Source organism: Homalodisca vitripennis, chromosome 2, assembly GCF_021130785.1.
Source record: "Homalodisca vitripennis isolate AUS2020 chromosome 2, UT_GWSS_2.1, whole genome shotgun sequence".
In the NCBI taxonomy this organism is placed as follows: Eukaryota; Metazoa; Arthropoda; class Insecta; order Hemiptera; family Cicadellidae; genus Homalodisca; species Homalodisca vitripennis.
Genome location: NC_060208.1, coordinates 175,811,259 through 175,827,338, shown reverse-complemented (window position 1 = coordinate 175,827,338; position 16,080 = coordinate 175,811,259). Strand labels below are relative to the sequence as shown.

The 16,080-nt window shown below is 34.2% G+C and overlaps 1 protein-coding gene across 1 annotated transcript in view; it reads right to left on the bottom strand.

The window, feature by feature from the left end:
• Positions 1-16,080, bottom strand: part of LOC124355069 (follistatin) — a 125,974-nt gene that overhangs the window by 17,736 nt on the left and 92,158 nt on the right. Inside the window, exon 4 of the mRNA XM_046805997.1 lies at positions 14,453-14,674. Within this exon, the coding sequence (XP_046661953.1) occupies positions 14,453-14,674 (222 nt within the window). The remainder of the gene's footprint in view (positions 1-14,452; positions 14,675-16,080) is intronic.

The window sequence follows — 16,080 nt, the reverse complement described above, 5'->3', positions numbered from 1 at the left end:
GTAGTTGGCGGAATGTTAGTAGATTTCATATTAGCCCATTATTGGTCTGAAAGGAATGTACTGTAACTAAGTTGTTCGCAACTGATTTACGAGTAATGTGCTTCCTTTTGCTCAAATGTACAGTTATTACAATTGAAAGGAAGAGCATAGCTAGACTGTTGCACAAATATGCACACAACTTGGAATGTATTAAGAGAGGATCATTACGTCTGAGTCATAACTATTGCGAGGATGGCAAGAGTGATACGATATATGTAACATAGCTGAAACATTAATATTATTATAATCTTTGCAACTCATGAATATAAACCACCATTAGTGATTAAACTTACGTTGGTCTTTAGGTCCATTCATGTTTTTCTCTCGTTGTTATTTTGTCCATCTCAATGTTAGTTTGTATACAAGATACAACGGTGGACTATTAATTAGAAAATAAATAATTACTGTACTCTTACAAAAATGTTGTCACTAATATTTCAGAAGCGTTTATTATACTAGTACATTCCATTTTCATACTACTGGATCCTGTAGTATTCTAGACTACTGCGTACTACTGCGGCAGTATGGTGTACTTATTTTTTGTTTGGTGAACCCAGAATAAATTTAAGTGGTGCATTTGACTAACATAGTCATTAAAATGATCTTTATATTAAATATGAATATTTTGATCACAAAAATCCCATCCAATCCAGACAAGTTGTTCATACTGAACATAAAACACATACGTTACAGGATATTGGATTTTTATGAATTCCGTTTCCTAATAGAACTAAAAAACCAAAATCGCTCAACTGGTAATCAATTATATAAATTCTTTCTTTGAAAAGAGGCATTTAAGAATATTGTTTTAAACTATTAATAATAAAGTAACATTGGTATTGTTGTACGATAAGTGCGTAAAGCTCATTTTTAGTTTTAATGAAACATACGTGTTACCTTGTTACAGTTATTGTTATACTATTGAACTCGTTATTTTAGTGATGTTGAAATTCAGTATTACGTATCGATGTTAGATATATGTTGAACACAAAGTTCTCTTTATTTTTATGTAAAGATGCGATCTAAAAATGCACAGTCTCGAAACTTAACATTATTATTAAATTATTTTTTATATTTTTCAGCGGCTTTAAAACTAAAATCAATAATGAAAAGTAAAATCAACAAACCTTTCAATACCCTTGCATTGCTCCTGTAATGGCATCTTTGTCTTAATAAAAATATAAAACTATCTGAAAATAAGTATAACATTGCCTTAAATTACAAATCCAGTATATTCTGCAATGTAAGTATGCAAGGAGCGTTTCTATTATATTCTTATACTACTAGTAATGTTATACATTCTTGAAGCTATTTTCTTATTGGGAAGTATATATTAATTTAAGCAAACTCTCCAATAATATAAGTTTTCTTCACTTCAAGATCAGCCATGGCAAAACTTCAAACTGGACACTCTTTTTCAAATGCAAAATTATTAAAAGAAGTGCAAAATAAAAAATTCCTTGATGCATATGAAACAATTTTTATAAAAAAGAACCAAAAAATAATAAACTAGTAAGCAGCTAACCTGGGCCTTTTCAAATTTCACCGTTACTTTATTTTGATCTAACTAAATATCAACTTTATTTTTTATATATACATATAACATACTGTCCTGTCATATAATATTATCTCTTTGTATTTTTAATGACATATGTTTTTATTTAGTACAAAATTGTTTATGTTATTATTGCTTGTATTCAGTTGTGTGGGTCCGAATATGCTCTCATTGAGTACGAAAGGCCTCACAAACATAAAAACTTATATTATTAGAGAGTTTGTTTAAATTAATATATAGTAATGTTATGTTGTAAAAATACTTGTGTATTTTACACTCTACAGCAAATTAAGAATAACATTCTGAAACAAGTAAGATGTACCAGTATTTATGATTATATACTATTAGATATACCTGTATTAGTAGGTAAATAACTTTAAGCATATTTTTGAATGGGTTACATTGTTATACGAATACTGTAGTTAAGGTTAAAGTTCTTGAAACCAAAACACTTAATTTCAATCTGCTACTGAATGTTGGACCATACACTAAAAATATCTTTGGTTGCATTGCTACATTAATTTTTAAATAAATTATTTAAATACTTATCAAGGTTTAAACTCATGATCGCTAATTTGGTTCATAATCTGGTCATATGTGACTTATTTCAATTCAGTTTCAATATTTTTATTGGCCTAGACACGTATGACAAATGTCATTAGTACATTATTGTAACCTGGCATAGATGATTGTATCATAAATATACAAAGATGGGAAAGTCAAAATGCTGTGCTCTTTAAATGCATTTCTACATGAACGTTTGCGAGATGTGCCAGCCACAGCACGCACAATTCGTTTTTGTAAAACGAAAACCTTTTTTACAAAGTACTGAGGTGCCGAGCCCAAAACAAGAAGTACATACCGCAACCGTGACTCTACTAAACCAAAATATATTAGTTTTAATAACTTAATATGGCGATATTTTGCAAACTGGGGCCTCTGGTAGGACGATGAAGACAAAAAAGCAGACACAAAGTTTATGTGGGTTTATATAAAAGTGTTTTTAATACACAAAGCTGACTCGAAATCAATTTGAAACCAGTTGTATGTACAAAGTGTACTTTAGAAGTTAAAGTAACTTAATATTAATTTAATTGCAACAATAATGATCTGGCTTTATTAACCCATTGCGGATCGTGAAAACGGCGCGCGCGCGGGCCTTAGAGTACGAATTAATCCGTATTACAACTCAGCACCCGCAGTGTTTGCACGCCTATCTGCCTGCTTAGCGCGCTCGCTAATTATACATGTTTTGTTTGTTTAAGTTGTTATTTATGTCATATAAACATTATACAGATCATATTAGACAAGTATATTATACTAGAAGTATAGGTATTCAAGTATATTCATAAATATCCTCGGAAGCACTACTTTGAGCGTTTTTATTTATATTGAAATGATGTTGAAATAGAGTTTCCACATCCGGTGGTGTCCCAGGAACAATATCTGAAATAGTCTGAACATCTGAATCATGGTCACTAGCCAGCTCGTCACTGTCAACATTAGTATCCGCGTAATTATGAAAACGTGGACAAATACGCGTGATAGAACCGTCTCCATCCTCAATAACACTATCGATATCACTTTCGTCACTTCCACTTTCTAATAATAGTCTATCTAATTCATATGATCGTAAATCGTCACCCATTTTATTTACGTACACGCACACGAGGCAAAGGAAAATCGAACGCCACGACTGTACGCCTCAGACAAACAATTTGTCGCAAATAATAACGTTATTGACCGATAACGAGGGGAGTGTTTGTGGACGAGTACCAGAGATAAGATAGGAAGCCAGTCCAGGAAAACTTAGTATAAATATCTCCGAGGCTTATAACAGCGATAAGCGTTCAAAACAAATGAGTCATCCGTACCACGTCATCCGCGTGAGGGTCACGTCATTGTGCTTTTGGTCCACGCCTCGCTCCGCGTCACCCTCACGTCGTTGATCCGCAATGGGTTAACACTAAACTGCAAAACCAGCAAAGCACATTTGTCGTGCGTTTAGTATCATCCATTGGCGTTGAGGCGCTGGTAATGAGATCATCGTCGTGGAATCGCTCACCTGTTTTCTCTAAATATAAACAATATAATTTCAAATACTATTCATTTAGGTACACAAACTATTTGGGAATCTTCACACAAATGAGCAGTAGAGATTTTCGCATAATGTATGTACACACGGATGACCTTAATATTGTAGTGTAGTAGCTGTAGGTTAAAAGCGTAGTTGTTTTGAGGAGTCCAGAAATTGGGGGATGCATAAAAGCTAAATTTTATTTTTGTAAGATTCAGGATACACTTAATTGAGTAAAAACGTAATAAATTATGCAGTACGCATTGAGTTTTGTATTAATGACTCATTTTCCGTCGTCACATAGGCCGAAATTATAAGTAAAGGAGGTCTTAGACCGTGGATACGCTCCTGCATCTTTGTAGACTTGCCACGCATCACTTTTAATTTTCTGGGCACGACCTCAGTGGCCGACTGCGATAACCTACCGATACCCCAATACGTGTTTATTGTATTGGTGTAATATTGCACTATTCGCGTACTGAGTCACCTATCAATGAGGTAATAATGAATTAAGTTTGTTAACGCAAATAAAAACATTAGTGATCCAAGCATTGTTCCCTGAGGAACACCAGACATGATTATCATAGACATAGACAGAGATCTTCCACACAAAAGCCATATATTCGCCATCAAATACCATTCATTCTCGACTTGATATTTCGCAGCGGGGCATTGAGCACTTACCACAGAGAGCTTGAGGCCAAGATTAGCTGAACTTAATCTTATGATGTTAAGATTTGACTTGATCACCGAAATGGCTACATCCAATAAGTCTGACCCTTATAACAGCTTCAATTGCAAATCATCTGCATACGCAAGAGCAGAGTTTGATACATTCCCACAGACCTGACGTGTATAGCGTGAACAACATTGGCTCCAACTTGTTCTGAGTTTCACCGCTGCCATTTTGCGGAGGGAAGATGAACTATTGTCCATTCTGACCACCTGTAGCCTCGTCATCAGATACGACCTGCTCAGCGGATTGCACTCCGGGCACCAGTGCACTAGTGTACATCTTAACTATGCAATACTACTTAAGTTATTTTATTAAGAAGCTTACTAAACGTACTGCTTTTAGCACTGTATTTAGCATGAGTAATTATAATTTATTGTTTATCTCTGATCGTAGTTAGATGATTGGACCAACATTCTTGGTAATTTGCAGTCAAAGCAGTTCAAAGCAAGAAAGTCGAAGAAGACCAAAGTAAAGCGTTAAAACCGTTAGAAACTAATTTTCCATCCAGACGTCTCACAGCCGAGTATCACCCACGGAGCGAGCTCCAAGTTAAGGTTTAACTGGTGATAAATTATTTTCACTTGAAATTGTTACTGACAATTATTAGGAGTTTAATTAAGGCCCGCACGAGATCTCAATTACTTGATTGTTTCGAGAAGGGCGAAGAGGTGGAGGGGGGGACAAAAGTTGGGTTTTTAGCAAATCGATTAAAACTTTCGTTGAAAAACTTGGTCTTCAGTTTATTGCATAGTTAATATCCTTTTTTACAGCTGTACAAGTAAAAAAATAATACAAAACTATATAAATATCAGATTTTTACAAAATACACATCTGTTTTTCAGATAATGTTAGACAAATTGTAACAAAATAAAAACTGCACAGTTTATTATATTCAAGACTCACTACAAGAACTTCTCCTCAGACACGCTTCTCTAAACGTTAAAACAACAACAGTATCAATGAAACACAGTCTTCAGCGCTATCCTACGGCTGACCTAGGCAGTAGCGTAGCCAGAAATTTCGTTCGGGGGGGGTCCGAGACCGGGGATCCGGGGGACGTTTTGTGTGTTATTTGCCAATGAGTTCACTGGTAAAAAGGTAAATACAAAAAATATAGAGCTTTAGTAACTACGCCTTATAGGAAGTGGAAAGATGTAATAGGCAAATTCAACTCTCACAGCAACTCTAGCACCACACATTTTCTTGTATAGCTACAGAAACTTTACGAAGTTCGATTCTGGCCGAGTAGAAGGCACCAATGTGATGTTGCATTCACTGGATAAGAAAGAAAAAGAACAAAACAGAGCTTCACTCAAGCGTATAATTGACACAACTATATTCTGTGGAGAGAATGAAATACCCCTTCGGGGACATTTAGCCACTGACGGTCGAAAACCCTTTAGAAAAGGAGGGCAATTTTCTAGCGTTGCTCGGGTACAGATCAAACTAACGGTCGCAAAATGCACCGGAAAAACTCTATTGATTAGAAATTCAGCTGCTTTGGATTTCACTGATTGAGGTATTTATGAATAAGTTATAATGACGATTTTTTGTATCATTACGCTGTAGACGAATATATAATGATCGAAAAAAATCACTTTCGGTCGGAAATAAAATACACATGAAAAACTCTAACGATTGCGTTTTTTACGACGATGCCTCTCTACAGATTCAAGTTTTGACGTAAAATGACTGCTTAGAATCAAGATACGACGTTGATTTAGGTATCATTAAACTGTAGACGTGTATATAATTATCGAAAAAATATAAAAAATCACTTTTGGTCGGAAAATACACTTGGAAAACTCTACTGATTAGAACTACAACTAATTTGGACTTCAGTTATTGAGGTAAACGTGGTATTTTTGATTAAGCTAGGGCGACGATTTTTTTATCATTAAACTGTACTCGACTAACTATATAATTATCGAGAAAAAAATCACTTCCGGTCGGTAAATACCGAAGAAAAGCTCTCTACAGATTCAAGTTTTGACGATTTTGGATTTCACCGGTTGAGTGGTTGAACAACTTCTTATCAGTTGAGTTTTTCCTTTGTATTATCTGACCGGAAGTGATTTTTTCAATATTTCTTCGATAATTATATAGTTATTAGTCGGCGTTCAATTGATACCCAAAATCAATGTTCTAACATAATTCTAAGTACCACTTTTATCTCAACGACTCAACCAGTGAAATCCAAAATCGTCAAAACTTGAATCTGTAGAGAGCTTTTTCTCGGTATTTTCCATCCGGAAGTAGGTTTATTGTTTTGTTTCTCCATAATTATATATGTATTAGTCGGTGTTGAATTAATACCTAATTAATACGTCGTAACTTAATTATAAGCGGTCATTTTATGTCCCCAAGACGAATTTGAACGAAGTGGTCGCTAATTTAAACTGTTCGCCGTGTTACGGTTCAGGTTACTTTGCGACGTCACGTCACCGCGCACTATAGAAATACCGTGATTACACAACACTATCTGAAAGGCCGAGCCCAAAAGTATCTTTTCATACTCTATGATTTAAACTAAAGGACAATTATATTTTTAACAACGGTCACTTTAATCAATTAAATCAATCAATTTAATGTTTGTAGACAAGAGTAATGATAACTCCCCTATTTTCTCCTACTCCATGCTTCATTTTTTAATGTCTTAAAATTTCGGGGGGGGGGGTCCGGACCCCCTGGATCCCCCCTTGCTACGCCACTGGACCTAGGTAATACAATGTAGTACGAGATACACTAGCGAATTATGTTTTATAGTTGTAGTACTAATCCTAGTGAGACATCTAGTTTGAATTGTCAGTGGTTACTACTTATTACAAGTGTAACCAGAGTGGCGACTCAAATTATGAAAATGCCCACATATTTATGGATATTGTGAATATTACTCTATTAAGAAATTTTCAATGGGCCTCGTCATGTCCAAAGGATGAATATTTCTATGAATTTATGGTGACACATGGAGTTTTAATAATTTATAGGAATCTATGCATAAACAAACTGTGTTGTTCTGAAATCATGTGTGCCTGTAGTTCCCAGTCAATGGGGAAGAAGTCATAGAGGAGTCAGGTATGTCCATGTTGAATTGAGTTTTCAATCGGACATCGGCTAACGTAAAAATCTAGATATGGTCAATTAGGGCATAACTGTGCATTTTAAAAGAATTACAATCCCTATGCTCTTGCTGGCGCACTCAAAACCGGATTGCCGTTCAACCATCAACTATACTTTCGATGTGAAGCTTGTATTTAGTCATCCTGCCATCACTTTCAAACGTCATAAACCGTGTTTAGATTTATGTTCTTTATTTTTCCATGGAATATTTGACATATTAACAAAAGTATCTGAATAAAAACAAATAAAATACTAGACTTTGTACGCCATTTCCCTAATTGATGATGTAGAGCCGTCAGTTGGACTGCCAGTTATGTTAATGTTGATGTATAATCCTTATAATTATATACTCCGTTTCTCTGGACAGAGTACAAGAGGTTCAAAATTCATATCAAATTCTGGTTCTCATTACACCAGTTCTCTGGGTCATACTTAATGCTCCTATAAATGGACGATTTTTTATATAGCAAGTATATAGCAACGGGTTACTCAGTGTACCCACATTCATTCCCTATTTTGATCTCACACTTACACGTTACATTATCTCGCATATTAATTGAACAATACAAATAATAAACGCTGAGCAGTATGATTCCGTCTTTAAATTCGACCAAAAAAGGTCAAAATTGAGTATATTACCCAATTAAACAGGTAAGTAAAAATGACATATTTAAACAAGCAATTATAACAATTTCACAAACAATATTTATAAATTATGTTTATTATCAGAACAGAAAACTCTATTTTACAATGTTAGCGCTTTCAGTTTTATCGAGCGTACTTAAATGAGTAATAAACCAGGAGTGACCCCACAAATAGCTCAGTGCAGTGCAGTAGCGATATGCCACGGCCGTGTGGAAATAACTTGCAACACTTCCAAAGCAAACAAATGGCACGAGATCCAGTCCGTTTTGGCAGTACATAGACCGGGGAATTAACACCAGATGCCTTTAGAACCAATAATAGAGCAGGGCTTTGAAGCCATCTGTGCTGTATGCACAATGGCCCCGCGAGACCGTCCGAAATAGAAAGTTTGAATGGTTTACAGTTTCCTCAATTCGGCGTTTTGGAAACCTGAAAAGTTGGCACAGATCAATGGGCTGGGGAAGGTGGAAATAAATTACTGTAATGGGATGGTTATTTTCAATTTCCCTATCGGATGCGGTATGAAAAGGTTCTTAACAAGACTGAATTCATTCACGCCGTAAATAACTTACGTAGGAAAGCGTTAAACAGGTTATAAAATGACATGACACCTATGTACGTTCTGGTATAAATGTTCTGAAAAAAAAAACAAAAAATGCAAAGAAAAAATACATGTTTTTTTTTAAATAAGCAAAGAAGTTTGTGAAAAATTTAAGGATATTTACTAAAAACTCTTCTTAAAATCTTGTCATAGTCCGTCCGTTCGTCAGTGCGATATCTCTTGATATAAAGGTCCCAGACTTCAATCTTTGTACATAGGTCCCTTTTGGTCTAAGGAACACTTCTATTGATTTTGGTTTGAAAGTGTCATAACGCAGCAAAGTTTACCTGAATAAGTACAAAAATACGAAAATTGACCTCATTAAAAAGGGGTTAGTCATTCCCCATATAATTATTATAGCTCTAAACTGCGAATTGACTATTAACATTAACACATATCTTCGTCAAACAGTTCAAGCAGTAGTCATAGCACTACTATAGTTGGATCATGTTGAATAGACCTATGTGTGTGAGAGGCCTATCAAATTCATTTGTTCCGTTATTTAATAATTCTTTGTGTTTTGTGGTCTGTAAGTACATTTTAAACTATGACAACTCCACATCGATAATCTTCTCTCGAAGTCGAAACTATAGTATCATTATGACTACTGTTCGACTTGTTCGACGACGGTATGTGTTAATGTTAATGGTTATAGTCAGTTAGGAAAAAACACTTTCGTTGCTTTTTTTGGGTTTTTCGATACTCCTTACTATCGGTTTATTATTGTTTACAGACCTGATTGATTTATTTGTTTTCTAATAGCAAGGCGACATAAGTTACATTTCTAATATCAATAAAAATATCGCTATGAAGTGAATTAAACATTGACAGTTTTATTAGTGTATTTACCGATTGCAAAGATGTTTAAACGTTGTAGTTATTTTGAAGGCATTGTTAGTGAATGAGTGAATGCAAAATATTTTGCAGTGGAAGATAGACCCGTTTCGTAGTGAATAAATTAAATGGGTATTTCGTTCAATTTATTTTTGTAATTGCAGTAATATATATTTTTCAAAGAAATCATAGAGCGCAGATGTTTTTATGTGAATTTGAACCTCTCTATAAAATTGCATTCTTTTCCTTTTGGCAGTTTTAGATTCTTTGAAAAGTCAAATAATGCGTTAAGTTCATATAAACACTTACTCGTATTTTGTATAATAAATATGCGTAAAACACTCATAACGTATTTTTTGGGATTATGATCAAATTGGCATGGATGTTCTTCAAATCACATCAAGTTTATTTTTATAATAATTTACATTGTATAAGTTCGATTATTATTATATTGCATATTAATTTAAAGTTTATAAATTAAATATACAATAAAAATTCTATTTATAAGAAATTTAATTCTATTAATTAATGTTTTGCTAATACGTAAATTTACATTTAAATCAAATTATATTTAATACAATAGTGTAAAAAAACAGAAATCCTAGAATTTTATTTAGTGTAAAAGATCCATCTGGTGATGGGATTTTGCTTCATTAAAATCATTTCATACCATGTTTCTAGTAGTAAAAGAGCATATTACTACGTAAAAATAACCTAGGAAATAACATTTCCTCCCAAAATAAGTCAAACATTGGTTAAAAACGGTGTTTTTAAAGTCCTTAATAAAATTACAGAACTCAATACCACTAATCTTGTTAAATATTTTATGTTTCCTTCCACTCATTTTTATAAATCTCGATAATATATCGTCCATAATCGCTTCAAATATTTTTTGGTTTTCGTCTGATTTCGATGTATAACAATATTCTGGTGTATACTTTGTATAATGTAAATGTGCCGTGCACCAACGATCAAGGTATACAAGAAACGCCAACTCTGACTGGGTATTTCACGGCGACAGTCGTGTTGGAGGGTAATTTAAGACCATTTGCATTTTGCATTTATTACAGCAAAAAACTACTAATGTTTATGCTGCTTAGTGTACACGAACAAGAGTGTAATAAGATTATAGGATGTTGGTGACTTGCCAACAAATCAAACAGTTCTTTGTTTAAGTTTTATTTCGAATATCCAAGATCCTATTATTATTTCAAATCAAACAGTTTCAATTATATAAAACCTTTCTAAGAGGAACGTTTTTATATGTATTAGGTTATAGTAGACTTTTTCGAAATAAAATGTGTATTGACACTTGATAATCGTGAGGAAACAGATTATTATTATTAGTTTTAAGGGAAGATGTAATGGAACGTTTTGTTTTACTTTACGCCATTTTTACATAGCGATTCAGTAGCTATTAAACAGAGTGTTACACAAATTTGACACAAACTGATTACAAGACAAGTAACTAACGAAACAAGGTGAAATAAGTTAGTAACTAATTTCTCGTCAATCATATAAGTAACTAGCGGGCCCGGCGCGCTTTGCTGCGCATTTCAATAATTTTTTGCAAAAGTTGCCCGCGGCTTCGCACGCAATTTCCCGTTGAAAACAGTACACTATATTCACTTATTCTTTTTCTATCACATTCTAAACATTGCTGAGATAATTGATAGTCGTTCCATCGTGAGCCTCTTGGGCGTATTATGAAGGTATGTACCATATTCCTGCCTCTATCTAGCTGTTACCCACGGCTTCGCACGCAAATCTTAAGAACCGAAGTCCTTATATTACTTAGTAAATTTTTTTTTTTTTACTATAATAAATTTTAGATTAAATTAGTTATATCTCCGATGCCACGATTGAGCTTGCTTTGTTGTCTCGATCGAGAGAATATGTACACACGGAGTTTTGAGAACCATACTTCTGTCAAAAAAAAACAACTAAGGTTGATTTTATAACATTCTTTATATTTGTAGCCAACGTAAGATAGTAATTATGATATCTGCATTACTCTTCTGATCAAGCATGAGCATGGTTTATATTAAATAAATATTGCAGTTAAAGGTGAATTTTTACGTCAAATTTGAATTGTATTATCTGGATAGTAAAGTCTATGTTTAACAGTGATTGCAAAAACAGTTTAAACAAAATTTGTCGTTTCTCTTAAGCTTACTCTATGCTTTAAAACTATAAGTGTAATATATGTTTACAAAGAACAGCTGATTAAAAATTTGAAAAGACGTTAACATATGTTTGCTGCAATGCATTTCTTATGGGTATTTCTGTAACCAGTGGGGCGGAATCCTGAATCGGGAAAGGGATGGGCATAGCTTATAAACCTTCTCCGTGGAAAAAATACATATACGTACAAATTTTCATCATGATCGGTCCAATAGTTCACGATTCCATAAAGGACAAACATACAAACATTCATTTTTATATATATAGATTAAGAAACAAATGGCCTGAAATATAGGTTGTACCAGAAACTGACGAGTGTGTTAAGTATAACATCAATAAGTAAACATCAAATTTATCGGACCTTCTATGAGAACCGGTAATATTAAACTTGCAAAATTTTAAATTTGTGTGGTTAAAAGTTAAATGTTATTTTCCTGAATGGCAGATGAATTAAACAGAAGAAACATTTTCTATAAAATCTGTATAAAAACCGCTAATGGAATAAACTTTCAATGGACGGCATGCTGGTAAAACCATTTAACGATTTATTAATATAAATCATTTTAGAATTTACCATCAGTAAGTTATAAAGTCACATTTTTTTAACACTTCTGTATTTCTTGAAATATAAAACAGATCACAAATAACAAATCCCTATCAATACATATAGATCTAGAATAATAAATAATCTATGATAAGTACAAACATAACTAAGTAATTACAAACAATGTAATTCTAATCATCAATAAACTGAACTTATTTCTTATTCTTTATAGAAATACAATTGCGATCGATTTGATTCCATCTGACGCCTGTCAATAGCAAAATTAGCTAAAACTCGTAGCATAATAGACAACGAAGTTATATTTCGATCAGCATCGCTATATCATGGTACGTAAAAAGTTACATTTTACTTCCCAGCGATATCGTTCAGAAAACATGTGCCTTGCAACGATCACCAAAATCTCCGCCACATTACTTGTACGATTTGTGTGGCGCTATTAATTAAAGAAAAGTTATAAATCATTGCAAAGTAAAGGGATATTTTTGTACAAAGTTAAATATATGATATACAGGATATAAAAAAATTCCCGCACGGGCTCGTTAATTCCCGTATGTTTACAGGTAAAGCAATAAAACTTGATACAGCATTACTGCATCTATAAATCTACTTTTGAAGTAGCTACTATTTTACGTCATTTCAGGGGGATAGCCCGCAAGGGGTCAGAAGGAAATCTTAAATTAGAGTTTACTTAAATTCTTACAATCTTAAATTCGAGTAGTACTTCAAATGAAACGTCTCTCTTAGTAGAGTACAATGTCGCAAATCAGACATGTACTCACATGTAAGACATTAAGTAGCCAAGGGCCGCGAAATATGGATATGGGCCAGTAACATTGAAACAAAGATAATCTCTGCAAGGCGTTAGCTAAAGACCACCGACGCGACGTACCGCTAAAGAAGCGGAGCAGGCTCTCGGTAACAGCGGCTACTACACGTGATGTCGGTTATGTGCGCCCAATTAATGTCGACGGCAACGTTAGTGTCGCAATAGGCTCACTTATCTAGCGCAGTTCTCTTTTTCTAGACCAATCTGCAACAAGGTTAGAAGTGGACTTTGCGCGACAACATTCTCCGTGGTCACCCTCACTTAAGTTGGTTGCAATCTGCTTCAATTTATAAGGAGCACATTACAAGATTCCATGGTCTTAAGTGAGACGTTTATAATTGAAATTAACAAGGTTAGAAGTGGACTTTGCGCGACAACAGTCTCCGTGGTCTCCCTCACTTACGTTGGTTGCAATCTGCTTCAACCTCAATTTATAATGAGCTCATTATAAGATTCCATAGTTTGAAGTGAGACGATTGTAACGGAAATTTACAAAGCTAGAAGTGATTTTAATGTTCATTCCTGATAAAAAAAAAGATCAACGAGAGTTTTGTACTAAGTAACATCATCAGCAGTTTCTCTTCGGGGATCGTCGTTAGAGGAATAACGCGACCTTCGGTGAATGGTGGTACCTGCATTGACAACGTCATTACCGACAATGAGTCTGAATTCATGCCAGATTCCATCGTGCATACTCGCTTGTTTGATCACGGAGGCCGACTCGTAACTGTTGTTCCGTCCTGTTTTGTCTTGTCTAGTAATCCTAGCGAAGTAATCACACAACCGAGCGAACAAAGCTACCGTAAAAACAATCCAATCAACAAATCAAGTAATCACTAGCGTGGAATAGCATTTTATCACCCAATACGATGAGATATAATTCATGCTTTAAAATTCGTTTCAGTTTTGTAATACGTTCTTCTCCTTGTCGAACTGTCAACGAGCAAAGAATGCAGTGACCAAATGGCTAACAGTTAATACAAAAAATCCAAAGAGGAACTCAAGGAAATCCAATTTACCTATTACAGAGCGTTTATCTTACACGTGTGTTACACCACTTATACAGACTCAAAGAAAAGAATATTTCAATCTAATTTCTCAATTATCGTACGATTTTGTAACTATGTGATAATCTGATATATTAAAATATAATATAAAAAATAATAACTCATCAAAGATAATTGTTAACAGTTTGATTTTACGTATGTATTTATATATTTTAAAGAATATAACTTATCATAGTTAATATAATGATGGTGTAAATACTCACGAATGCATTTGTCCTTGTAGGCGATGGGGATGGACTTGCCGCGGCGACATGCCGCTCGTCGGATGTGGCAGGAACTATGGTAGGTGCGGCGGTCTATCCCGCAGACTGGCCGAGGGTGCTGGCCGGGCGAGCATCGCCGCGAACAGCGGACACAGTGCGGAGACAAGTTCTGGTCCAGGAGGCAGTACTTTTTTTCCGAGCATTGGATCCTGTCGCACGAGCCTGTGGTCAGCGAGGGGTCAGCCTCTGACTGCCTACCTCTCCTCGCATCTTCCAGGGTCGAGGAAAACAAATGCTCCGACACAGTTATCATACAGTATTCTTTGACATGATGATCGGTGGCTCTGTCAATGGAAAGGCCCGATTTGAACAGTTTTTGGTGAAGAAAAGTAATAGAGACCGAGTTATGATTGACATTTCTGACTCTAATGTTTGAAGATGTCGGAGTTTACTGAAGAAAGGAATTTTTTAATTTGAAGTGATTCGATTTTCAACACTCCCTCAAGGTTAGATTAAATCGCTGTATTGTTAAAATAATTAAAGATACCTAATCCCAATCTTTAGAAAAGTGGGTACAAAGACGGGAAAATAGAGTATTAAAAACAAGCGCGTAATAAAAACCTAAATCGCGAGTTTCTATATTGTATCTATCTGTTCAATAAATGAAGTTTTTGCATGGTTTATTCTCGAGTGGATTGAACTTCGAGTATAATGATTTTCCGAATATAATTGTATAACGCGATTGAAATTAACCTTTAACGCTCATAATTTGTGTTAAAAATCAATTATTTAATCAATAAACGGCAAAAAAATTAAACCCCTGGAAGAGTTGAGGAGTCGTATCCATTTTAACAATCAGAATGCATTTAATCTGTTTAAGCATGCAATACTTACCTGATACCTGCAATACTTTAACTAGACGCCAGGATCAAGCTGGATAGGAAGAGAAATAAAATTGGTATTACTTTATTTTAGATGCATTTTTACGACTGTAATGCATCAAAGAAGAATAAAGGCATGAAAATGGAATGATTTTACAACTGTTACCCTTCAATGCACGGTAAATTTTGTAGATATTTACCATGAAGTAAAACTAAGTACAATGAATTTTCTTCATTGTACTTAAACTAGGAAATGTCTAAGAAATGTGATAATATTAAAAATACAAGAATTCTTACTAAAACGATTTTACTAAGTAAAACAGTGATTTAATGGATTGCTGTTTTTGAGCAGTAGTGCTTGTAATATTTTATAAAAACAGTTTCTGCATTATAAACAATAGTTGATATCTTGTGGGCTAAGCTGCTTCTACTCGTATTATGGTTTTATTTTGTTATTTGGAATAGTCATTGACTGATCATACATTACACTTTGAATATTATCGTTAAATTCGGAATACTCTGCATATACTGATATTGAGGTCAAATTTATATTTGAAATATTACTTGCAGAAACTAAAACTTACGAACAAAAACAAATCTTTGCAAAAAAGTAGCAAGGTAAATTTTTAAAGTCAAGAATTTAAGGAAATTTAATGATTATAACATAGTAATATGTGTGTGGGAGTGGAAAGAAAGTAAACCAGATTTAAAAAAGAAACAAACATAACTGCTGCTATCAGCCTTTTT